At 43.6% G+C, this 26,115-nt stretch overlaps 2 protein-coding genes across 5 annotated transcripts in view; one reads left to right on the plus strand and one right to left on the minus strand.

Moving 5' to 3' along the window:
* The window catches only part of LOC106579924 (rasGAP-activating-like protein 1), a 60,082-nt gene extending 49,275 nt beyond the window's left edge, over positions 1-10,807 (plus strand). Inside the window, exons 11-21 of the mRNA XM_014160328.2 lie at positions 1,099-1,163; positions 1,397-1,509; positions 2,865-3,057; positions 3,219-3,356; positions 4,225-4,369; positions 5,260-5,435; positions 6,373-6,510; positions 6,703-6,838; positions 7,051-7,171; positions 9,065-9,132; positions 9,282-10,807. Of these exons, the coding sequence (XP_014015803.2) occupies positions 1,099-1,163; positions 1,397-1,509; positions 2,865-3,057; positions 3,219-3,356; positions 4,225-4,369; positions 5,260-5,435; positions 6,373-6,510; positions 6,703-6,838; positions 7,051-7,171; positions 9,065-9,132; positions 9,282-9,430 (1,442 nt within the window). The 3' untranslated portion in view covers positions 9,431-10,807. The remainder of the gene's footprint in view (positions 1-1,098; positions 1,164-1,396; positions 1,510-2,864; positions 3,058-3,218; positions 3,357-4,224; positions 4,370-5,259; positions 5,436-6,372; positions 6,511-6,702; positions 6,839-7,050; positions 7,172-9,064; positions 9,133-9,281) is intronic.
* Positions 10,808-15,716: 4,909 nt separating this feature from the next.
* The window catches only part of LOC106579922 (E3 ubiquitin-protein ligase DTX1), a 57,855-nt gene continuing 47,456 nt past the window's right edge, over positions 15,717-26,115 (minus strand). For 3 of the 4 annotated variants that reach the window (XM_014160325.2, XM_014160324.2, XM_014160323.2), the window contains 7 exons: positions 23,422-23,483; positions 23,097-23,258; positions 20,929-20,990; positions 20,655-20,813; positions 20,120-20,281; positions 18,917-19,006; positions 15,717-18,782 (listed from right to left, as the gene is read on the minus strand). In XM_014160325.2, coding sequence (XP_014015800.1) covers positions 18,558-18,782; positions 18,917-19,006; positions 20,120-20,281; positions 20,655-20,813; positions 20,929-20,990; positions 23,097-23,258; positions 23,422-23,483 — 922 coding nt within the window. In that variant the 3' untranslated portion in view covers positions 15,717-18,557. Of the gene's footprint in view, positions 18,783-18,916; positions 19,007-19,755; positions 20,042-20,119; positions 20,282-20,654; positions 20,814-20,928; positions 20,991-23,096; positions 23,259-23,421; positions 23,484-26,115 lie in introns of those variants that run through there. The other variant, XM_045703071.1, reaches the window with a different exon arrangement.

The raw sequence follows: 26,115 nt of genomic DNA on the forward strand, positions 1-26,115 counted from the left end.
TGCGGAGATCATCCGTTCACCAACTCTGCATCTCACAATGACACGGCGGTTGGAACCAAAAATCAAAAATTTGGACTCATCAATCAAAGGACAGATTTCCACCAGTCTAATGTCCATTTTGGTTACAACATGATTCCATATGTGTTATTTCATCATTTTGATGTCTTCACTATTATTCTACAATGTAGAAAATAGTAAAAAAAATAAAGAAAAACTTTTGACTGGTACTGTATGTGTGCTAGGCAGATTGAATAAGAGCCCAGCTGCTCACCTGCTCTTGTTCCTGCGTATCCCACAGAGGCTCTAAGCGTTGTTGGTATTTAACTCTGATTTGACGCTCTTTCTCTAATCGTAGCAGCAGCCACGGTCGGGCTGTGTGGGCGGGCGGTGCACGCCTGCCAGCACTATATTAATCAGACCTCCGACAATTATCCACCCTTAAGTCGTTTCACAAGTTCTGCGTGTTCATTAATTATATTTCTGTCTCCACCCGCGTCTCCAGGCTAAGTCATAAGGAGTTTTGTTGTGCTCTGCGTGTTTTCTTCTCTTTCTGTTAGTGTGGCTTGTGATAACAAACAAAGTGCCCAAGTTTCCATAGCAACTCCACACGATCTGAAAGGGAGATCAAAATAGATGTTGGGGAGCAGCAAGACATTAAAGCAGGGCACAAGGACAAATGAGAAAAAAAATACCTTAGAAGTTGTGTGGTGGACCCAAACTTCTAAATATCCTTTATGTCATGAAAGTGCAGGCAGCTCCTCCCTATCTCCTCTCACAAATGACCTTTAGGTATACGACTAAAACACTTTGCCTGGCAACAGGTCATATCACCATGACTACATCAATGTTTCCTCCCTCCAAGGATAAAGGTAACTGTGTAGCAAAGAGGGCCAAAAACAGTCATCTTTGAATACTGAAATTAGAGTAGCGCTAATATTTGGGTGACCATCGTAGACCAAGATCAATATCTGGTTCATGACTCCTCTTAGCCCCATACACAGTGGTTTAGGAATATGATGTCCCTGAAGTGTATAAGCCTGTCCTATGTTACATTTTTTTATTTACATTCCTCTTCCTTTTCATGCATCGTTCTGACAGCGGATCCAAACACTCTGTTCCGGTCCAACTCTCTAGCTTCTAAAGCCATGGAGCAGTTCATGAAGGTGAGTGGAACTCCAGTATATTCTCATCATGTTGTCTAGGCATGCTCAATCCAACATGTTAGCTGGATTCACTCTTGGCAGTCACACTATGCTCACACCTGTCCCACAGTATATACATGCCAAAGACTTAAATCTAAGAACCACTATTATTCTGAATAATTGGTGTTAGTCGGATAAATATAAAATAGCCTTGAATGTATGCTTTGTAAATGTGAGGTATTGTGCACTGGCAGGCTGTGGGGATGCTGTACCTTCATGAGGTCCTGAAGCCCATCATTAACCGCATCTTTGAGGAGAAGAAGTATATTGAGCTGGACCCATGTAAAATTGACCTGAACAAAACCAGGTAAAGAGGAAATACTGGTGTAGAAATACAGATGTAAAAAATGGTTTATGAGATGTAATAGTTTCCTGGATAACAGCACATAACATCTTCACAGTTGACTAGAGACGACAACATCAAGATATGAAAAGGGAATGTAAAAATGGGGGAAGGTTGTTGCCTGGCAACCAGAGAGAACCCCCTAAGATAGGCCCAGTCGGTATTAGATAGAACATCGCGACCCTGCCCGCCTGTGGGGAAAAAAACCTGTGGTTACCTAGGTTACCCCATTGACTCACAGCAAAACCTTGATCTTTTTCAAACGCAATTTTCTTGTTGCCTGCTTGTTTTAGTCAATTACAAAACTACATTTAAGAAAAGTACAACATGTGTAAAGATTACTTTTCAACATTGCCTGCTCCCTAGCGTTCTCACTACTTAGAAAAATGTAATATTGTAGTGCTTCCCTCATGCCCCTTTTCATGACGATGCTAGCAGCCACTTGAGTGAGTGAGTGAGTGCTAGCTAGCGAATGGAACATTAAGCTAGCCAAGACCAACAACACAAACAAACAAACTTTACAGCTCCAAGTAGTAAGTGGAGTTACAAACAGACTGTAATAAACAAGTTAAATGTCTTACCTGTGATGAAATGTTTTACGTTTAGCCTTCTTGGACACTGCATCCCCACATTTCCCACTCTCCCACACTGAACAGTCTGAGGGCTGAAGCCAGAGGGCGGAAGCCAGAGGGTTCCTCTCGCAGGCTCTATTTCCCTACGTGGGAACATTACGAATCGTAGGTTAGGATTTTAGACCTGGCTGCGTGTACATTGAACGACACAGCAGCTTTTCAGCATGTTTTGTTATTTCTGTATAACAAAAATCGACGACAAAGTTGCCTCTTTTACAATGGAGGTCAATAGGAAATAATGTTGGTTTTCCCCAATTTGTGGGAGTGGTCGAGGGGAATTCCTTATTTTTATGTGAATACCGACTGGGACTATGCCTATCTCTAATACTCACGCATCTCCAGTATCTATCATTCCCACAGCTCAGACCAGACCTGATATTTACACAGACTGATCCTAAATATCCTCAGACTTAACCTACTATGTACTGTAACACTATGCTATCTGTCCACATTTGTGCTCATGTCTCCACAGACATCACAACACTGAGGCATCTATTGATTCATGGAATGTCTTGATGTTCTATTGATTTGCCCTGTGCACAGACTTCCCAATTAGTGACAATGCTTTTTGTGCAAAGCAAAGATCACAGTAACGGTTCGACAGACCCTTGCGTTTCACAGCATCATTGATTTGGCAGTATACATTTCATTTCAATGTAACACTGACCACTCTCTTTCTCTCTGGAGGCGTATCTCATTTAAAGGTGCGACGTCTGAGGCTGAGGTGAGGGAGAGCAGTGTGGAGATGCTACAGGGCTATCTGTCCAGCATCGTAGAGTCCATCGTTGGGTCAGTTACCCAGTGTCCACCTGTCATGAGGGTGGCCTTTAAACAGCTGCACAAGAGGGTGGAGGAGCAGTTCCCTGAGCCAGAGAACGAGGTCGGTCTCACCAATAGGTCAATGGTCAAATGCACCTACAAAGGTCACCGAGATGAAGGTGTTTTTTCAATGCTGGATAGAGAATAGACACTGGGATGGTGTCAGTGTTTTTCTTTATTCATATCTCTTGTACTCCTTCCCTACTCACCTTCTCCCCACAGGATGTGAAGTATCTGGCCATCAGCGGATTCTTCTTTCTGCGTTTCTTTGCCCCTGCTATCCTCACACCCAAGCTATTCCACTTGAGGGACCAGCATGCAGATACACGCACCAGCAGGACACTGTTATTGCTGGCCAAGGTACTGTGCCCTTGCACGCAAACACACATGCATGCACACACATTCCCAAATAGTGCCACACAGTAAAACCAGCTTGATCACTAGAAATAGACTTCGATTTTTGACATCTGAAAAGGTCCTGAGAACGTCGATATACACAGAAAAAGAAAAACGATTGGTCAGCGCTGGGCGCGAACTTGTGATGCTCAGACCACTGCACCACTGCAATTCACAATGCTCTAGCAAGCCATGACAATGGTTGATAATACTTGATGGTTACAGCGAGTCGTTTTTTTATTTTAAGCCAACCCCAAACCATTCCCATAACCTTAACCCCTCAGCATTAATGCCTTAACTGTCAACAATTGAATTGATTCTGTTTTAATCCTGTAACCACGCTGAATTAACCCTGTAACCATGCAGAATTAATGTGTCAAAAATAGAAGTTCATCCATAATACGTTTAATTACGAAGGGAAACTATGAGATCGTGTTGGTAAAACAGTTGTCGAGGATAGAGTTGCTGTCCGTGGTGCTGAAGTCCTGTTGCTATGGGTCCTCTACAGAACATTTTCTATTTTTACCTCTGTGTGCGGCCAGGCTGTGGTTCAAAGCAGAGCTTCGGAGAGGGGTGGAGAGGGGCTTCCTCTGCTCCCTTGGCCAGGTGTGTGTGTGTGTGTGTGTGTGTGTGTGTGTGTGTGTGTGCGTGTGCGTGTGCGTGCGTGAGAGAGAGAGATACTCTGTTACTTAAAGCACAAGCAGCACCTGATCATACTGTGCTTTTCATTTAATAGCAGAATTGATAATGATACTCCTTGTTCAATTGATTGATGGTTGTAGTTACATGAGATAGTGATGGATGAACATGGCTGTTTCTCTGTGTGCTCCAGGCAGTGCAGAGTGTGGGGAACCTGGGCTTGCAGCTGGGCCACGGCAAGGAGCTGTGGATGGAGCCCCTGCATCCCATCATCCTTTGCAGCGTGGCCTCTGTTAAAGACTTCCTGGACAAGCTCATCGACATAGACCAAGATAGTGGTAAGAAGCACCAGCAGGACACTGTTTATTCAGTAATGCATAGGGTCAGGAGTCTTTTGTCACTACGTCACCTGACTAAGGGAACATCTGGACCCTAGTAGTAATGCATCAGTAGCCTGATGAAGAGCAAGCAGGTTACCGTAGAGATAAGGTAGAGCCACTGGAGGGGAACATCAGAATTTGGCTGGGCTCCTGTCCTGGCAGGCTAACCCACCAGGTGCCGGTGTGGCAAGGCCGTTTATTACTGATATCAATAGTAAGAATAGACCCACTGGTGAAATATTAATGGGCGGCTGGGAGCTGATACTGGGGTAACAAGGGAGCGGGGTGGGCTGGGCGTTGGACTGTGCAGCCCTCGCCACCCCTACACACCACACAGATTAGATAGCATGCCCCTTTTTTTTGTGGTTACGTGTCAGCGACTCTGTTGTTGTGATCCGTCTTATCCCTCTGAAATATCACGTTCCAATCTCCATGTGTCATCTCAGCCACTGGGCTCTCCCTCAAAGGCCACTTTGACATTTAATGCTAACAGGACAATGGCTCATAATAATGGCCGGAACGGAGCAAATGGAATGGCATCACATACCTGGAAACCATGTGTTTGATGTAATTGATACCATTCATTACCACGAGCCTGTTCTCCCCAATTAAGGTGCCACCAACCTCCTGTGGTGCTGTACTGTAATTCAACAATATGTATAACAATACTGCTGCAGCTCCACCTTGTGTCCACATTGATAAAAGTTTAATTTTTGTTTGCGTGCTCCCCATATCACCTGTCTTATTTCTCTCTCTTCCTTTCTCCCATCCTACCTCATCCTCCTTCCACTTATTGTCACTGTTTCTCCTACTCCCTCTCTCCACCCCCCCATCCTCTCTCTCTGCAGTGTCTGAGGTGCCCCAGAGGGCTGTGTTCCTGCCCTCAGTGACAGTGAAGGAGGGCTATCTCCAGAAGCACAAGGCCGAGGGCCCCCAGCTCCTGTCCCGCTTTGCCTTCAAGAAGCGATACTTCTGGCTGAGCAGTGAGACCCTGTCCTACGCCAAGACTCTGGACCCCTGGCAGGTCTGATCCCAACATACAGTCTGTACAGAAACCTATTCATGACCAGCTTTGATAACACCTCTGATGGTAATTCCTCCACTCTGTTACGTCAGAGAAAGCCGGACAAGAAAACTTTAAGGATCAAAGTCCTCTGAAAGTGACTCATTCATTATAACAAGGTAACAATGTTTCCTCTGGTGATGAATTGGCTCCTGTACCCTTCAAAGGGTGTTTGATCGTCATTCTGCCTCATAAAAAAACATTTTAATCATCCCTCTGCCTTATTTATTTGTGTTTGGCTCTGTATGAGAACATCGTTAGTGGGGAGGCTATTGTCATGTGATGCCCAGCCTTTTGATAATGAACTTCTCTCATTCGCTTAGCCAGCACAGGACAAGAGTGGGGATGAGAGAGAGAGAGAGAGAGAGAAAAAGAGAGAGAAAGGAGGGGGTAGGAGGAAGAAGGGGGACAAAGAGAGAGGGGGGCGGGGAGAAACAGTGATAGATAGAGAGCAAAAGAGAGAGTGAGAGAGATGTGGGGAAGAGAGTCAGGCCAGTAAAAGGCTGTTCTCTTTGAGCGGGCTCCTTCCTTTGTGTGGCTCGAATAAAGGCTAGGTTAATTGAAGGCCGTGGATATTCATAACAACATTGCAAATCAGACTGTGGACAATACCCCATCTCCGCCTCGCCCCTCCCACCGTGCTCTAGCCTGAGTGAGGCAGGCTCCCCATGGAAGCAGCTGATTTACACATTAAAGCAGCCGTTCTGCCGGGTTTCTTCTGTCCTGCTCTCTCTCACTTTCTCTGCTTTTTTCCTTCTCTCCACCACTCTTTTCTCTTCTCAGTCCTCTTTCTTTGCTAAATGGTTACACATCTTGAATTGCATAATAATAATAATACAGGAGTGCCACATGGACCTGTGTTTGGATGCTCATACTGTGTTATGTGCGTATCCTGCAGGTGCGCTCCTCCATCCCCATCCAGTGTGTGTGTGTTGTGGAGAGAGTGGATGAGAATGCCTTCCAACAGCAGCATGTGATGCAGGTCGTCGCCCAGGACAACGATGGACAGATGCACACCATCTATATCCAGTGCAAGGTACTGACAGACCCCCAGTCACTGACCACAGTATTACTGACCACACTATTACGATTGACCCTTGACTGGGTTGACAATGTGGTACTTTCTTTGCATCACTGTGATGTTTGAGTGCAGCCTCCCCACTACAAAATGGTGGGCTCTATCAGAGACAATATAAAAGGTAGAGTCTGTCTGTCTGTCTGTCTGCAGAATGTGAATGAGTTGAACCAGTGGCTGTCAGCCATCAGGAAGGCCAGTATCTACAATGAGCGCATGCTGCCCTCCTTCCACCCGGGGGCGTACCGCAGTGGGAAGTGGACATGCTGCCTACAGGCCAACCGCACTAGTAATTATAACATTGACCATAATGGAAGCTTTGTTCAAGTGCCACACACTTAACATCTTAGTGTTTTTTTAAACTCTTCATAATGATCTTTTTACCTGACGTTGATGTATACTGCTCTTACACCAGCCCATAGCCGTTTGCTCCCTCAGATGAAGTAACTCACAGACAGAAAGGAATGGGAATACACTGTATGGCCCCTTTCTCTTGTTCAGCTTTAGGTTGCAGTCGCAGTCACTCTGCAGTGACTCTGGGCGACTGGAGTGACCCACTGGATCCAGACGCAGAGACTCAGACCATCTACAAACAGCTTCTTCAGGGAAGAGACAAGCTCAGGTCAGTGGCATACACTTTGATATTAGGACATTTAGAGGCTATGATAAACCTCCTCCAACAGACAATGTGCAGGATAATTTGCTTGTCACAAGGGGTCTACATTGCAACAGTAGGACTACTCTCTACTCATATTCATTATTAATAGCCTGTAACCCAGGAACACATAAATGTAGATTGATATGCTCAGCCTCTCTCACACTTGGTCACTACCATGGCAGGTAAATACCATGGTACTGGTGCAAATACTATGGTATTTTCCTGCCATAGTTGTTTCCAAAAAAAACATGATAGTACCATGGTATTGAAATGTAAAGTGCCATGGTAGTACAATGAAAAAAATACCATGGTTTTGTACTTGCAGCATGTAGTGAAACATGAAAGTATGGTAGTTGTTTACAATGTATTATCATGATGGTGTGTGTCCCACCATTTTTCGGGTAAAGTGACATTGACTTCTAACTCTGCAATGGCAAAGTGTAGGCCTAGTGTACCCTCTTAAATCCCTTTAGCTCATAGTGAAAAACCACAACACACATTTTCTTATTTTATTTCACCTTTATTTAACTAGGCAAGTTAGTTAAGAACAAATTCTTATTTACAATGACGGCCTACTCCGGCCAAACCCGGGCAACGCTGGGCCAATTGTGCGCCGCCCTATGGGACTCCCAATCACGGCCGGCTGTGATACAGACACATGGTCTAGTAGTGTAGTGTACCCTCTTAAAACTTGGGACCTGGATAGGGTTTCGTGAGAAGAATGGAGTCTGACACCTTGACGATAAGGTTTAAAATAATTAGCTAGTTTATCTGGCGCTCTTCAATACAGTTTTCAGTTGTCTCTCTCTCATTCAACTGACTCATTCAACTACTCTAAATACAATTGTAAATAGCCAACATACTAAAAAACAATTTGTAAAAAGGTATAGATTATCATCTTACTTCATAAATACATTTTCATCATGTCATTCTCAACATACCACTAACAACAGCAAGTTAAATGTAACATTGGAGTCCTCTGTCGCCATGACTACGGCAGGCTAGCTTGACTGGCGCTAATGTTAGCCGATGTCAGCTTCTATGCTAAAGGACTTTTATGGATTAATTCAACTCCAGTTAACTTGGTCTTTCATATCCTGTACTTTATGACTCGCTCACCGTGAAGATAAGGTTTCAAATCATTTATCTGGTGTTTCTCTCTTTAGTTTTCAATTGGCTCTCTCATGAAACTGACTCGCTGACCATGGGACAGCAGATAGCGTAGCGGTTAAGAGTGTTGGGTCAGTAACCAAAAGGTTGCTGGTTTGAATCTCAAAGCAGACTAGGTGAAAAATTGGTCGATGTGCCCTTGAGCAAGGTATTGCTCCTGTAAGTCGCTCTGGATAAGAGCGTCTGCAAAAATGTCAAATGTAAGCAGGCTAGAGCCAATATAGAGTGAGAGCGTGTTTATTTATTTAATGCATTATACTCCCATTGTACCATGGTAACGCACAATTAATAAAGATGGTGCCATATGATTTTTGGAACCATTTATCATAATTGTGCGTTACCATGGTTAGAATGTATAATACAGGTTAAAACCATGGTATTTCTATGATCCACATCTATACCATGGTATTATTTAGGTGCATGGCAGTACCATGGTAGTACCATCATACTTCAAGGCTAAAACCATGGTAAATGTCTATGATTCAGACTATACCATGGTATAAGGGAAAGTACCATAGTAGTACCATGGTATCAATGAAATATAAGGCCATCCTCTCTCACAACTCTTAGCCTCTCTCACAAACTCTGTTACACACTATCTAAACATTGTTCAACATGTTGATCAGTGTGTTAATGCGAGTGTGCCATGCTGTGCACTGTGCCGTGCCCTGTGCTGTGTGGTTACAGGAAGCAGTATTTGGAGGCTGAGACAACCCCAGAGGAAGAGAAGAGACTGAACTCTGGGCTGCTGTCTGGTGAGACTGTCAAAACAGTGCCTTTTTAATATGCAGTTTAAACAGTTGTAACACCTTAGCCCTCAGAGGTTGGTTCACTAGACCCTTGTACTATAATTTAATACTGTAATGTAAAGCATTCTCCTGCTTTAAATCTATCTCTCCCCCAGATGGAGCAGACAGTAGCGGGCAGCTCCTGAAGCACAGGCAGACTGCAGCGGCTCGGCTGCTGGGGGTGGTTCTGGATCTGGAGCAAGCCCATGCCACCTTCCAGCAGAGGGAAAGAGAGGAGGGAGGCAGCCTCATCCTGACCCCCTAGACGGGGCCTTCCCAGCAGCATGAGCCCGGGCCTGAGGGGGAGAGCAGCTTCCTGCATCAGGCACAACTGTGTAGGAAAGCTAAGTGATCGCAGAAGGAAGGCAGCGTCTCCCTTCTCCCTGTCATATTGTCTGTTACATGTGATATCAAGAGGAACTTTCTTCTCATCCAGATCACTTCTTCAAAAGACAGAATGTAGAGGAAGCGAAGCCCACTCTGCTACGTTCTTTTCCATGGACGTTTGACATCATACACAGGTTTTCAGCTGTGGCAGAGGGGCAATCTAGTGACATAACTGATTGCTACAGGTCTTGCATGCAGATTGGCTGCCACATATTAACTTCTGCTACTCTCACAAAGCTTGGGCTCTTGTCGATTGAGCAGGACACAAACTGTTATGTGGATCAGAGCTGAAGGAGGGGTTGGACATAGTGTGTCATTCGGTGGTACTGCGTTATTGCATGGCTATAATGTAATGCATGCCCTGCATCTAGCGTTTGTGAAATGTGAAGAAAATTATTTTATATTCAATATTATCATACCTTGAAGGAGGACGATTATGCAATCTACTCTAGTTTTAGCTGAATTCACCTGAATGTATGCTATTTTGATATTGCTTTTATTGATGTTTTTTACTCTCTAATTGTATATATTTCAATTGAGAACCGCCACAATGTAGCAGTGAGATTTGGTGTTCATATCACTGAGGACATTGCGCTGTGAGATGCCTAAGTAAATGTTATTAATACAACGGCACACACGCCATAATTGCCTGAACAGTCACGTGTTTGCTATTAGGATATTGTTTTCGCTGTTGCCATGGACACCTGCGATGAATATTTAGTGAAGCTTGTGTTTGGTACTGTTGCTCTGTGCATGTATGTGGAGTAACTCAAACACAAAGATGTGGCTTTGATATAATACATATTTTACATATACAGTATAGGGTTCACAGTTGATTAGTTAATTGGTTAACGTGTCTTTGTAGCAGTACTACTGACAATCTTATCCAGTCAATCCAGTGTTTGCGCTTCTTCTCAGGTGCTTGTAATTTAAGACAGCTGATTTTGAGTGAAGTGTCATACAGTAACTGCAGTGGTGGAAAGTTCTTAAGTAACAATACTTTAAAGTACTACTTAATTAGTTTTTTTGAGGTATCTGTACTTTACTTTACTATTTATATTTTTGACTACTTTTACTTTCACTTCACTACATCTCTTAAGAAAATAATGTACTTTTTACTCCATACATTTTCTTTGACACCCAAAATTACTCGTTACATTTTGAATGCTTAGCAGGACAGGAATATAGTCAAATTCACACACTTATCAACAGAACATCCCTGGTCATCCCTATTGCCTCTGATCTGGCGGACTCACTAAACTCACATGCTTGGTTTGTAAATGATGTCTGAGTGTTTGGAGTGTGCCCCTGGCTTTCTGAACAATTTAAAAAAAGAAAGAAAATAGAGCCGTCTGGTTTGCTTAATATAAGGAATTAGAAATGATTTATACTTTTACTTTCGATACTTAAGTATATTTTAAACCAAATAATGTTTTACTTTTACTCGAGTAGAATTTTACTGGGTGACTTTTACTTTTACTTGAGTCATTTTCTATTAAAGTATCTTTACCTTTACTCAAGTATGACAGTTGGGTACTTTTTCCACCACTGAGTAGCTGTCATGCATTTAATGAAAATTGGACATATTATGTAGATCATTTCTGTTCTACTTCAGTTGGGCTCTCTGTGGAGAGCTTATGATGTTGACTCGTAAGTATGAGCATATCCTTTCTTAGCCATTTCAGCATTGATGTACACTACATGACATTTCATATGCTGTACCTTATATTTTGTATACATTTGTTTTTCCTCCACAGTTTTGACCAAATTCAGGTTGCTTGTTTCGAGCTAAGCTCAGAGAGATGACAAGTCAGACTCCAAGTGTGTGAGTTGAGTTGCGTCGAATGGTGTGTGCCATTTGAAATGCTTTTCTGTGGAGATGTGGGAGATGTTTCAGATGTCAAACTGTGTGTTGTCTTTATTTTGGTAATAGTTTATTTAATTAGTAACAAGGAAGAATGTTTTATTTCGATCAGACTTGTCGATCAAGAGTGAAAAGCCAAACTTATTGGAATATTACAATTTCACTGTTATCAAATTATCTTTAACTGTTATCCAGATAGATTTTTGACCTATTATTGTAATCTGTTTTGTAAATTGTACTCTCTACATTCCAAATTGTATTTACTATGGCTTGCCATCTTTGGAAGCTTATTTTAGACCACTGTTGTATTCCACAAAAATTCACCAAGCATGCCCTCAATTTCAAATCTTGACAAATATTGATTGTTGCTCATTGACTTGGTATTTGCTGAAAGAGAGCTGCAATTTTGAAAATGAGCTTAAATTTTAGTGCTTACACAAAGTTACTGCATGTACAAAGTGGGTGGTTACAGATGAGTGGTAACATCAGCTATATTACTGTGAACTGTATTGGAAATATTCAATAAAATGGAATATTACTTCTACTGTTTAGTTTGAATCTGTGTTTATGCACACAATGGACTTATAATCAGTCAAGTGTTTTTTGTAACAGGTGTTGGAGGGTCTGGGGACACCTCCTCCAGCTCTTTCAGTAGGTCCCAATTCCCACTAGGGTTAACTGCAGCCCCTGATTGTGTGGTCACAAAGGATCCGTCCTGTGTTACTTATCAAGATAAGGGAGGGTTACTTCAGTGTATTTACTGAATCCCAATTCAGGTCATATCACACAAACCCACCAGAGTGAGACTTTTCCCATCTGATTCTTACTCTAAGCTCTGTGAACACAGACATCAAATCTCCCAGGATTCAGACCAAGTAAATCATGTGAAATATGAGTCATTGAAAGTGGCCCGAAAAGTACAAAGTCAGTTTCCCTTCATATTAGATGAATATTTAAGAATATGAGTAAAATGTCTTCGCAGCACATCTCCTTCCTAACCTTATTAAAATGCTAATGAGAGGCACCTGCTATGGGGCAGCAGAGACTCCCTCGTTAACACCCTCATTACATTAGTGACGGAGGTGAGTGATGAGATGAGGGGGGCTCGGCTGGGACAGGGGAGTCTGGGATGTCAGCCCCGGGCCACGACAGACGCTCTAAGCTGCTGTGTCACGGCTATGCTTGTGAGAGGGGCGATGAGCCCCATGACAGACACCACAGGCTGTCCGCAGGACCAGCAGGGAGACCTCCCATGACAGCCCCACAAGCTGTTCCTCCAGACCTGGAAGGGATGTATTTGCTTTAATATGCGCCACAGTGCCTGCAGACCCAGCCTCCATTTCTTTCACACAGCACCAACATTCAGCAGCCAGTGACAGAAAATGGCCATAATGCAACATTTACTGCCGGTGAAAACTGTTACCGCCACACTCCACAGCTCGAGCAAAGCTCGTTTATATCTGCATAACGAGGCGCAGGGCAGCCAGGAGGAGAGGGGAACGAAAAAGCTAAAGGAAGAGGAGGACGTGGTGGCAACGAAAGACAGTAAAGAACGAGAGAAGGTCAAACAAACTACCCTGTTGAGGGCACATTTATTTTTCACATGAAACACACAAACATGCAACAAAGTCATCACAATCCAATAAAGACGGATAGATAAGAAGCCCTTTAATGTTTTATGTCTCTAATCTTGCCTTTATTTCTAGTCATTTGATTATACATTTCAAATCTCAATTTCTCTTTGTGTGTTGTGTTTTCTTTTTTAAATCGCAATATGTAATATGTTGCTTCTGATGAGAAATGAAATTTGAATGTTGAACCATAGCCACATGGCTCTCTGACATTCTGTCAGTAAAAAATGGGCACTTAAAATGCAGACAATTACCTCATACATACGGTTACCATTTCTGTGCAACCTGAAGAGAGAGCGGAGCAGCAAAGCGCTAGCTCATTCTCATCTCTCTCCATCAAACCCTCTTTGGAGGTAAAAACAGACAAGCAGTGGAGTATGGAGCAGTCCACCATGCCACTCCACTGGACACAGCTGGATGACATCTCTAATGACTCAACTGTCAAATACAAAATATTTTTGTCAGCAGACTTGCTTAGGTCTTGAGTAACATGCACTTCTATGGTCTATTTTTTTTGTCTCAACCCCCAAACGTCTACTGTTTCAATCTTTTTGGAACTTAAACCAAACATTTTCACACACATGCACATACGCTCACACACGCAGACCCTCTATCTCACACCTACACAGATTCCCACCAAATTGTTGCAGGCCTATCTGTGTAGACATAAGCACAGTATGCTGTGGAGGTTATCAATATGATTGTGAGATAAACTCCCAATGAGAAAGTATCCTTGTTAATGTGTCCTTAAAGTCAGCTTTACTCCATTTCCCACACCTAATCAATATATGCTATGGAAAATCGTATGGAATGTATATTAATTACTAATAGTAATATAACAACGTTACACAGTATGAATGCTCAGTTGAAGATATTCAATCTTTTAAAAAATACATCAAAAATATGTGTTCTCCTATATGGAGCATTTGAGCAATAACCTTGGATAGCAAATGGACACACCTTACAAAATGTTGAACATCCATTCTCCTGTCCCCAAAACCTCCTGATACCTTCTGCTACACATGACATGAGGTACAAATTGCTCGCATATATAATTGCATAAACTCTATTCCTCTGTCCAAAACCAGACAATAAAATGTATGCTCACATTAAAATTCCCCGGTGTACAGACTCCACTGAAAGCATACTGACCTTATGTACACACCTGAAAAGCTGAGGAGGCCTAGACCATGAAATTACAGTTACATACTTAAGCATTTGGAGACTGGAAATGTAAGTCTGGAAATATTAACTGATACAGTACATCAGTTAAAGTACAATGACATGGAAAATAGGGTTGGCCAAGCAAAAACGTTTTATCTGTACAACTTAATGAGTCTCACTTTAAATGGGAAATTCCCTGATAAGACTGGAAGCATTTCTTTCCTGTTTTTCCCCATTTAAGAGAGTGACAAAAAGCATACAGATATCAAAACTTGCACAAGGATAAAGAAGAAATTAACAGGCAAAATTACTTGTTTTTCACTCACCAGTTTGGGGTACTGACAGTATCCTCCTCTTGGTTCTATTATGTTATACATGGTAAATGACACAATTAGAATTCTCTTTCTATGGTCAATGACCCATCTGGGGGATAGGGTCGACTACATGCTGCTAAACTCCCCCCAACCAATAATAAAGAGGGACTGCTGTACTTACTGAATCCCTCAGCGACTCCAATACAGAATCTACATTGACGACAGCAGCAAATTCTAAGACTACTGCTAATATAAGATGCTCATAACATGGCAGATATATTTCAACAGTCCCTGACATACTGGCAAATCACATATGCCAGATTTGACATACAGTGCTTTCGGAAAGTATTCAGACCCCTTGACTTTTTCCACATTTTGTTACGTTACAGCCTTATTCTAAAATGGATTAAAGAAAGAAAAATCCTTAGCACCCCATAATGACAAAGTGAAAACAGGTTTTTAGACATTTTTGAAAATATATATATATATTTTTTTAAATACCTTATTTACATAAGTATTCAGAACCTTTGCTATGAGACTTGAAATTGAGCTCAGGTGCATCCTGTTTCCATTGATCATCCTTGAGATGTTTCTACAACTTGATTGGAGTCCACCTGTGATAAATTCAATTGATTGGACATGATTTAGAAAGGCACACACCTGTCTATATAAGGTCCCACAGTTGTTAGTGCATGTCAGAGCAAAAACCAAGCCATGACGTTGAAGTAATTGTCCGTAGAGCTCCAAGACAGGATTGTGTCGAGGCACAGATCTGGGGAAGGGTACCATCACATTTCTGCAGCATTGAAGGTCCCCAAGAACACAGTGACCACCTTCCAACAGGACAACAACCCTAAGCACACAGCCAAGACAACGCAGGACTGGCTTCGGGAGAAATCTCTGAATGTCCTTGAGTAGCCCAGCCAGAGCCCAGACTTGAACCCGATCAAACATCTCTGGAGGGACCTGAAAATAGCTTAGCAGCAACGCCCCCCATCCAACCTGACAGAGGTTGAGAGAATCTGTAGAAAAGAATGTGAGAAACTCCCCAAATACAGTTGTGCCAAGCTTGTAGCGTCATACCCAAGAAGACTTGATGCTGTAATCGCTGCCAAAGGTGATTCAACAAAGTACTGAGTAAAGGGTCTGAATACTTATGTAAATGTCATATTTCCTTTTTCTTAATTTTTAATGAATTAGCAAAAACTGTTTTTGCTTTGTCATTATGGGGTATTATGTTCAGATTGATGAGGAAATGTTTGTTTTCATCAATTATAGAAGATGGCTGTTACGGAACAAAATGTGGAAAAAGTCAAGGGGTCCGAATACTTTCCGAAGGCACTGTATTCATTTTAATATGTGCCTGTGTGTATAGTGATGTGGGCGGGTAAATGTGAGTGTATATTTTCATATATAGAAGAGTATAAAAATAAATTAAACTTACACCATATGACTCAAATTGAGCATACATGTACATTTAAAGGTAGATCACATCTGCAAATGTATAGATATATATATACGTATATTTTTGAAGCAATACAAGACAAGTTTATAAACATAAACATAAAAAACAGCTGAATTTGTAGCCAATACATTTCAAGACATCTTCCTAAAATGAAAGGATTAATTAAAGAAAACTGCTGCCTCAAAGTGCTACGGAAGACTATGATTCAGTCCAAAATATTCAAAAGCATTTAAAGGATCAAAACCCGTGAAGTGGGTGGGACACCATAAAACCTCAGCATGAATCTCTTCTATATACCAACATCCCCACTCATTCAAATTGGTCAGATCCAACTGGAGGATAGAATTATTCAGCTTAAAGGTTAACTGTTATTTTTGGAAAATAACTCAAATCTTCAAGAACTCTTTAGCTTCTGGGCATATAATCTGTGGGAAGGGAGAGAGGAGGGAGCAAAGGGAGTGGAAATTCCCAGTGCAACATCAGCTTCACATACTGTACTTTATAGCACAACATTCTGAGTGATCCTACTGTAGAATGAGCTCCTCTAGCTGCTGAGGGAAGGGGAAACGCAGCAGCGGCCCGTACATCAGTATCAGACTTAAGAGCCTTCAGAGGAGTCAGACAGTATGGGGCAGATGTTGTCTGCAGCAGAGGCTTATCATGCAACCAGCCCAACAGGAGGAACACCAGAGGCTCGTACATCACAGGCTGTGTGTGTGTGTGTGTGTGTGTGTGTGTGTGTGTGTGTGTGTGTGTGTGTGTGTGTGTGTGTGTGTGTGTGTGTGTGTGTGTGTGTGTGTGTGTGTGTGTGTGTGTGTGTGTGTGTGTGTGTGTGTGTGTGTGTGTGTGTGTGTGTGTGTGTGTGTGTGTGGGCCGCTCTGCCTACTCTACTCTATGATGGATCAGAGGAGAGAGTCATTCTTTGAAGAGGACATCGCACTCTGCGAAGCATGTTCTGCTCCTCTGTTCAAGGACTGAGGCGTTCCAGATTGAGCCATGGAAATGTGAAAGTCATTTCCGATCGAGCTGACTTATATAGAGTTTACCGTGAATGCAGTCTCTGCTAACGCGGGAACATTGTCTTTACATTTCAATCACGCTGAACTACCGCAATACGGATTAAATAAAGCCCTTAGAAAGCCAGAGAGTGTATTAACGCCACAGCACACACACACACTAACACACATTCAAATACACACGCAAGTAGGCAAGCACATGTGTTGCGAGTGTGATAGATCATTCCAACGCCTGGGCCTCCTCTAAGACAGGCTTATTCACAGAGGTCAACGTCACCAATGTTTCAACAAAACGAACGAGGTTAACCTTGGAGTGGAGTGAGGCTTGCTCGACTGCCTCAGATCTTAACTTAGAGAAGCATACATTTTTTGAACAATCATCTAACTGGTCGGTAAGATGCTTGTGTATGGATCTTTATCAGGTTAACTTCCAAAGGCCTCCTCAGGTTGGCACCCCTGTTAGAATATACATTTACTGTGAGACAGCTGAATCCTCAGATCAACTGACTATCTCTCTGTCAGAAGGTGCATGTGAACCTTCAACAGACTCATTGGCCAGTGGCGCCAAGCCTTTGTGAAACGGCCCTGTGTAGCCAATCAGAGATGCCCTCTCTCCTTCCTGAGAATCACATCACCGTGACTGTCCACTCAGATCTACAGACAGTTTTGGCGCAGAAAATCCCCAAGCTAAAACTAAGCAAAAGGCCTCACTTTCAAAAGACTCTCACTATCAACCTCATCATCAATATCACAACAAGCTGAACTGTGTAGATTTGGTGTGAATTGGACTGGGAAAGCAATCACGCTTTTACAATTCTGCATATAAAAATGATCCTGAAGATTTCCACACAAATACCAACTACAACTTGAGAAATCATTTCCCTACTCTTTAAAAAAATACACATCTGATAAAACTAGAACAAACCGGGACAGACATTGAAAGCCTTCAGAGCCCTAGCCAACTGTCTTTGCAAAAATTCCAGGTGTGCAGTCAACATTAAAATGCAATATCAAATTCTGGGCCACATGGTTCGGCGGTGAGTATAAACAGACATCTCTTTCAATGCTACGATGTCACAGTCCTAAAATCTTCTTCAGTACAAAAGAGGAGGTTCAAAATCCAGTCTCAGAGGAATCAATGAACAGTTGCTGTGCATCAATGTCTAAACCCCACAACTGCCAATACACATTGAGATCAGTTTTCATTTAAATCCTGTCTTTACGTTCCTTTACCCTATCAGGTTGAAATTTTGCCAAAAATACACATGCTCAAGGCATTGACAAAGCGACAGTAGTCAGAAAAGTTGTACACTTATGTTTAGGTAAATGCAAATAACAGTATAACACAATCGTGATGTTATCATGTCATTTGCTATATTTCCTCCGCTCTCATGGCCACATACAGAATCTGAGGGTCTTTAGGTCTGTTTTGGGTGTGGGGAGTAAAATATAGTTATCTCGGCTGCATGTTGCCTCTTCATGCAGAGGCCCACTCTATGTCAGAGAGGAGTATTGTATGGGTGGTGGTCCTCGGTGGCCTCTCTTCCCCCCTCAGTCCTTCAGGTTGTCCTCTACGACCCCCTGGGCTGACAGCTCTGTCAGGACGTTGTCCAGGTAGTTGGGGTCTGGGTAGCCGTGCCCTGTCAGGTTGGAGCCAAACTCTGTCTTGTGGTGGATCTCGTTCCACACCACCGTGTCTGACTCTCCCGTGGTGCTGGACGTGTCGATGGTGAAGATGAGGCGGCGGTCCCAGGCCATGATCAGGAGTTTCAGGACCTGGGGACAGACAGACAGAGGATGAGAGCCTGGTAGGTACAGCAGCAGCTTACAGTGCAGTCACCATCTCTGCATTATGTATTTCGGAAAACGTGTCCTTCCCATATATACACAGACAGTACTGTAAGTCTTACCTTCCTGCCCTTGTCATTGTCTGGGAGGTAGCAGTGCCGTGGGAAGCCTCTTGCGCTGAACTTCTTCCCTGGGTTGGGATGCTCTGTGGCCTGGTGAAAAGGACAAAAACAACCCCTCTCTTTCTCTTAACATTCAGTCAAAGGGAAATGTCAAATGTGCCCCTGGGATGAACTTTTATACTAGTGGTCATTCTACTCTGAGTTTATTTTGGGGGGCACTGCCAAAATCTTTTTAGTTATCATTAAGAAACATGTTCTTTATACCAGTTGTATAGCAAACAAGTAACTGCCATGCTCTGTGATGCAGGTGATATGTGTTGACATGACACACCATAGTCATTGTACTCCACTCTACTTCATAATGCACTGTATCATTACTATTTCATGACTTTATTTCACAGAGTACAGCTGTCAGTGAAGATGTGTTTCAAGGGGGGAGTGAGGAGGGTCAGTGGTGTGATGGGGCCCTGTGAGTGGGCTGTGGTGTGATGGGGCCCTGTGAGTGGGCTGTGGTGTGATGGAGCACTGTGAGTGGGCTGTGGTGTGATGGGGCCCTGTGAGTGGGCTGTGGTGTGATGGGGCCCTGTGAGTGGGCTGTGGTGTGATGGAGCACTGTGAGTGGGCTGTGGTGTGATGGGGCACTCTGAGTGGGCTGTGGTGTGATGGGGCACTCTGAGTGGGCTGTGGTGTGATGGGGCACTCTGAGTGGGCTGTGGCGTGATGGAGCACTGTGAGTGGGCTGTGGTGTGATGGAGCACTGTGAGTGGGCTGTGGCGTGATGTGCTGCTGCAGTGTGGAGGGCAGAGGACAGGCAGACATAGTCTTCCTCCACCCTCCCCAGGGAGGCTAAGTCTGCTCTTCTGAAAATAAAGGTCATTGACTCTACTAAAGCTCCGCTCTGCAGTCAGGATGAAATATGCAGCCATCTTCCCTCCTCTCGACCGCCCTCGCCCACTGCAAAGAGAGAAGGTGAATCGTTCTCTCTCTCTCTACAAGGATGCAGTCACGCGGCTTTGGGACACTTCAACCCCCTCAGCAACACTAAGCACGTAGTCAAATACCCTCTGAAGCCTCCTCATGTCAGACACAGCAGTCTTATACCAACGTAGATGGAAGAGAATAGACCTAGGAAGGAGAGCCAGTGGATGAGTGGACGTGGGAGTGTGGAGGATATAAGGGTGGCACGTCGTGAGTCGTGTTTACCTGTATGCCAGCAGGAATGTCATAGACGATGCGGATGGTCTTGGCTTCCAGGTAGCCGGGCAGGCAGTGGGGGATGACATGGTAGTCCATCTTCCCAGGGGGCTGTGTGCCTGTCTTCTCCCCATAGATAGCCTTACAGGTGGGGCACTGCAGACTGCCATCCTGGACAGGGACACATTAAATGTTCAATATTCATAACTAATCTAATCAAACAAATGGAATCTAATCTAGAGTGACTTCATGGACATAGAGCCACCTTCTGTACTAAATTGACATTTAATAAAACAAGTAATTGTCATTTTGTTTCATGTTTATGCATTAAAATGAGCATGAACTGTGTTTGGCAGAGTAAGGCCTGCTTCTGAATTAGCTTGATCTCAATCTAGTCTAATCTAATCTCATCTAATCGAATGATATCAAAGTATAACACCACATCAAATGGGGTGTGTAATTTCACCCGCTATTATACAATATCATATGATGATATGGTATCATTGATACCATAACAAGCGCTGGCGCGAATGCCCTTTCTCACCTTGTTGCCATTGTTGTACATGGCCACCAGGCACAGCAGATGGTAAATGTGCCCACACTTGCCAAGCTTGCCCACCATTTCTGGCTTTATGCCCTTGTGCTGCAGGACACCCTCGTAGCCCGATGACATCACCAGCCTCTCCATGCAGATGGTGCAGTCCTGGGAAGGGAAAGTGAGTGGGCACCAGTTACTGTATCAATGCATAGCAATGATACACTGTACAGTATATTGATTTCAAACCGTATTAAAGTGTGTGTTACCTAGGACTCCTTACCTCATCAGGGGCTACCTTCACTTTCTCCGTGTATCTCCGCACCACATCCTCTGGGTTTTTCCCTAGCAATAAAACACAACATTGAAAGCATATGGTTAAAAGGAAAATATGATAGATAGATCTGCATAAGGAGAAGTGAATCCTGTCTATTTGCGCACTAGGTAAACCCAGTGTGTGGTCTGGCTCTTAAGTACCATAGCCCTACTTGATTATGATGAGACAGACCAGTCCAATAAGAGAGTATGAATAATACTGGGTGCGATGTTGAAGAGGAGGTCACCTTCAAAGTGACACAGAACAATGAGCCATCACCCACACACTAAGCTAATCCCAGTGTGAAACCAAGCTAGTATGGCTGACAGAGCTCACCCACAGCTTACACCTCTAATACGCTTACAGGCGGGCACTCTTCTCCCAACACTTTTGTTTGCTCATTTGGGGAACAGAGAGAGGGAGAGAGAGAAAGGGGGAAGGGAGGAAGAGAGCGAAAGAGACAGAGAAGCGAGAGAGATGAGAGAACGTGATGAGAGAGATATATTGAGGGAGAGATATGGAGAAGGACTGCATTATGCATTTTCCGGCATTGCCTTTTTGATGGTTTCATTTGCTAGATCAAAGGCCTCCTTTACTGGCCTCCTTTACAGCGGCAGCCGGAACAGGATATCCCTAAATCTCTTTCCCTCTCTGCCTCGCTCCATGGGGGCTAAGCTGCATCAATGCAGGCACAATTGGCTGCAACCCATCAATCCGTGGTGTCCTCCCGTCCCAATGCCCCCGCCTGGGTCTGCAGCCCGGGGATGGAGGGGAGAGATGGCGGAGGCATCTGGGTGGAACAGAGTGATGCAGGGCTGAAAAACCCACAGCATGCACTGACCAATTAGGACAGGCAGTCCCCCGGGGATGCCTATGGTTTCCACGGCATCAAATTGACATTGGCCTGGCGCGATTTTAGCTAAAGCGACCACATCTCACCACTGGATCGTCATCAACCCATCTCACTACAATAGTTTCATCTTAATTATGCTTGTGGAAATAGCTCTGTTAATTTCAATGTGGTGGGAAGCCAATGAAATGTGGTGAATGTGACCGTCAGCCCTCCCTTCCCCTTCGCCAGGGTCATCGGGAGTGCATTGTTCAATCTGCTGAGAGGGTCATTAGCTACCTGCTTCCACATCTGCATTGCTTGCTGTTTGGGGGTTTTAGGCTGGGTTTCTGTATAGCCCTTTGTGACATCTGCTGATGTAAAAAGGGCTTTATAAATACATTTGATTGACCTGCCCTCCATCGAGGACCTGCACCACTCCAGGACAAGGAAGCGTGCAGGAAAGATCATCGCAGACCGCGCCCACCTCGGACACCCCATCCTTCAAAGAATCCCCCCTGGCAAATGGTTCAAGTCAATCATGACCAAAACCAGCTGCCTCCTGAACAGTTTCTTATCCGGTACTGTGGCCCTCACCAACTGGCCATCAGGCTCATAGGGATTAAGACTTTGCATTGAGCCGAGCACTGCACCTTGCCTTCAATGAGGTGAAATAATAATAACTGCACTATACTGCATTTTCACTATGTACACCTCTCCATATATAGATATATCCCCTCTGTAAATTGTATATCATCACTGAAAATCATCTTATACTCCAGAGTTGTATGTTTACCCTATTTATACTGTATATCCTGTATGTTGACTTTGTGTCTGTATCTGTTTGTACATTGTCTATTGCTGGCAGCACCTAGTCACTAAGTCAAATACCAGGTATGTTAAAATGTTCTTAGCGAATAAAGATATTCTGATTTTCCAGAGGAGAGATTTACTTTACATCTTAATGTCTCAATAGAATTCCTCTCACTCCATGACAGCCCCTCCCCTCCAGTGTCCATGGGAACCCTCCCTGTCATACATACAGATGTAGGATCTTAACTTGAGCCAGTTTTCTACAGCAGGAAAATAATCCTGCAGCAACAGGAAATGTGAATGGATTATAATTAATGGGTATTTTTTGTAGGGGTTGATACATTCTTCTTAAGGGAGAATCAACTCTGAAATTTCAAAGTGGAAATTACAAACTTCAGAAGCCTTTTTAAACCTCAAATACACTACAATTTGCATAACATGAAAGTTCTCCTGCAACGGGGTGATCAAATTACGATCCTACACCTGTACTTACCTTTCCTGAGGTGCTTCTTCTTGGTCTTGCGGCGGATGCCATTGACCCCGGGCACAGGCTTCATGTCACTCTTGTTTATGGGCGGCGGGTGCAGGATGGGTTTAGGGGCCCGGGTCAGACACACGGGCAGGCCAGCAGCACACATCAGGATACCTGTCATACCTGGCACACACACAATTACAAACAAACAGGAAAGAAAAGAGCCATGTTGGTTTAGTATTATGACTAAGAATGGAATGCGAAAACTAAAGCACTCATGTAGATGCGGCCTACGGGAATAAAAAATAAAATGTATTGCAAAAGAGAAGACAAATAGAAGCATTACCTGCAATTGCTGGGTGAACTGGTCCAGAGCCAGTCAAGTTCTTAACAGGGAGGGCCGGGACCCTGCAGAGAGAAAAACGTCCAATATGAAATCATCCGGTTTTCAAAAGACTAAACATAATGACACTACAGTTCACTGTTATAAAGTACTGTACTTTCTCAGTCAGAATGGCCACACTTACACAGATGTAGAATATGTCGCCATAGTGCGAAAGAGTCCATGGTCACGTTACGTGTCCTAGCTAGCAGCTACACCACAAACACAGACAAGACAGCCTGACTCATCAACAGTCACTGCTGTCCCAGAGCATGATTCAGAATGACACTTTGAGAGCACACACACACACACACACACACACACACACACACACACACACACACACACACACACACACACACACACACACACACACACACACACACACACACACACACACACACACACACACACACACACACACACACCAACACACACACACAGAGAGAGAGAGAGAGGACAACCACTGTTGTTCACTCGCAAAGACATCTAAAATAGGAGTGATAGAGAGCTGTGCACAAAGCATGTGGGTCAAGATGAGCTTGTGTGAGTGTGTGTTGGTAAGTCCCTTTTAAGAAACCACAGCCACAGCTTCAGTCTGGTAATGGAGTGCCCTCCCACACAGGGCAGACAGGCTGCGGGGAAAAGTTACCTGTCAGAGCTAGGGTTAGAGACCGCCGGCTGAGCTTCTTTTGCTGCTGCTTCTGCTACTCTATGTGCAGAGAAAAGAACAACTGATCTGCGGTGATGGAGAGGACCAAATAGAAGAAAAGGAAGCCATTTTGATGTCAACACAACCAAAACAGTTTAGCGCTTACGCAATGATCGCAATGAAAAAAGAGCAGCTTTGATGATTGAATTATTATCCTGTATTAACTTACACAGTATTTCAGTACATGCAAGAAGCACGTCACTGAATTAGAGTAGAATAATAAAATTGTCTTACTTTCCCAAAGGTATTATGTAACGTTAATACTATTGATCTAAGAGATCCCTTCCCCCAATAGCAGCTCTGACTAGATGTGCTCCACACGAATCAGCCCCTCCCACCAGCCTCTCTCTCTCTCTCCATCTCTGTCTCTCTCCTCCATGTACAGACAGTGTCCAGGACCCTTAGCCCAGTCTCTCTTCAGCACCTCCCTCACAAATCCCTAACGAAAGGCCGCTTTGATGTGAGTAGACCCTGTGTTCCTGTGCCAGGGGAGCCCTTCAATGAGCTCTACAGAATTAACAAAGGCCCACGTGTCCTGGACACTCTGGGTCTGATCTGCCTTATCTCCACTCATTCTCAGGGGAACTAGTGTAGCGATATGCAGGCTAGGCTACAGAGGAGTAGAGATATGAAGCTGTGGCCAGGACAAGGTCAGCTAGCTGGGTAATGATCTATATTATAGCACGACGCATGTCAGACAGCTGTGTGCATGTGTGGCCCATTTATGCTCAGGAAGGCCGAAAAAACGTATTTATTGTGTTGGAGGAGAAAGGCCAAGAGCCAATAAGATTATTGTGCTGGCATGTCTGCAGTGCGTGCTGTACGCAGCGCCTCAAACTGGCAAATCAGCTCAAGCAGACAATCAGGCATTTTCAAAGAAAACAAATTAGGCATTGCCCACGGGGAGAATTCCTCCCTATATTTAAACATGCGCTTACAGTATCTCAAATAAAGAGTGCCTGCCTCTTGAAACATGTATAATTCAGGAATTTCATGGTGAGTGTTTGTGATTAAACAATACATTTTCACCAGGAGAGAGCAACATATAAAAGAGCCCTTGGCACTGTCACACACACATGCATACACACACGCTAGTGCACCTTGAGACAGTGTAAGTGTAACAGCATTTGTAAGCATAATGTTTTAACACCATGAGATCGTTCAACCATATAACCTCTTGTTGCACAAATACACACAACAGCATTTCTCGCCACATTTCATTTCTAAATATGGGAAGCTAGTAACTCCAACTTTAAGCTTTTAATTAACAAGAACCTTGAGTTATTCTTAGTAACACCTGGTCCACACTTGCAAACATGAAAAAAGTGTAAACTTTTTCTACGTCTTAAAATCCGCATCAGCCAAATAAAATAGAAAAATGTGATAGAATATTTCTTGTTATCTGCTCCCATGGGATAACCTGGCACAGTTAGACCTACGATAACAAACCAGCTGGCCATGATTACTCCGATAAGAAATTCTTCATCAGCCAACCAAAGATCTTAGACTTTATATCCACCAACCGATGGCCTCCCGAGTGGCGCAGCAGTCTAAGTCACTGCATCGCAGTGCTACATCGCACATTGCACTACAGACCCGAGTTCAATCCTGAGCTGTATCACAACTGGCCATGGTCGGGAGTCCCATATGCGGTGCACAATCGGCCCAGTGTCGTCCGGGCTATGGGAGGGTTTGGCTGGGGGAGCTTTACAAGTCATTGGAAATAAGAATTTGTTCTTAACTGACTTGCCTAGTTAAGTAAAATAGGTCAACTTGGACACCAGAGGGATATTTTCAACCAAAAAATGAAAGGTTTACTATTGTTCCGCTTGCTCTGTAACAAGTTTAGTGTGACAAATGAATGACACATCCTTGACTAGGCTACTAGCTACTAACGTTAGACAAAATTCAAAAAGGCATGTTTTTGCATACATTTGAAGTCGGAA

Source organism: Salmo salar, chromosome ssa20 (assembly GCF_905237065.1).
Source record: "Salmo salar chromosome ssa20, Ssal_v3.1, whole genome shotgun sequence".
NCBI lineage: Eukaryota > Metazoa > Chordata > Actinopteri > Salmoniformes > Salmonidae > Salmo > Salmo salar.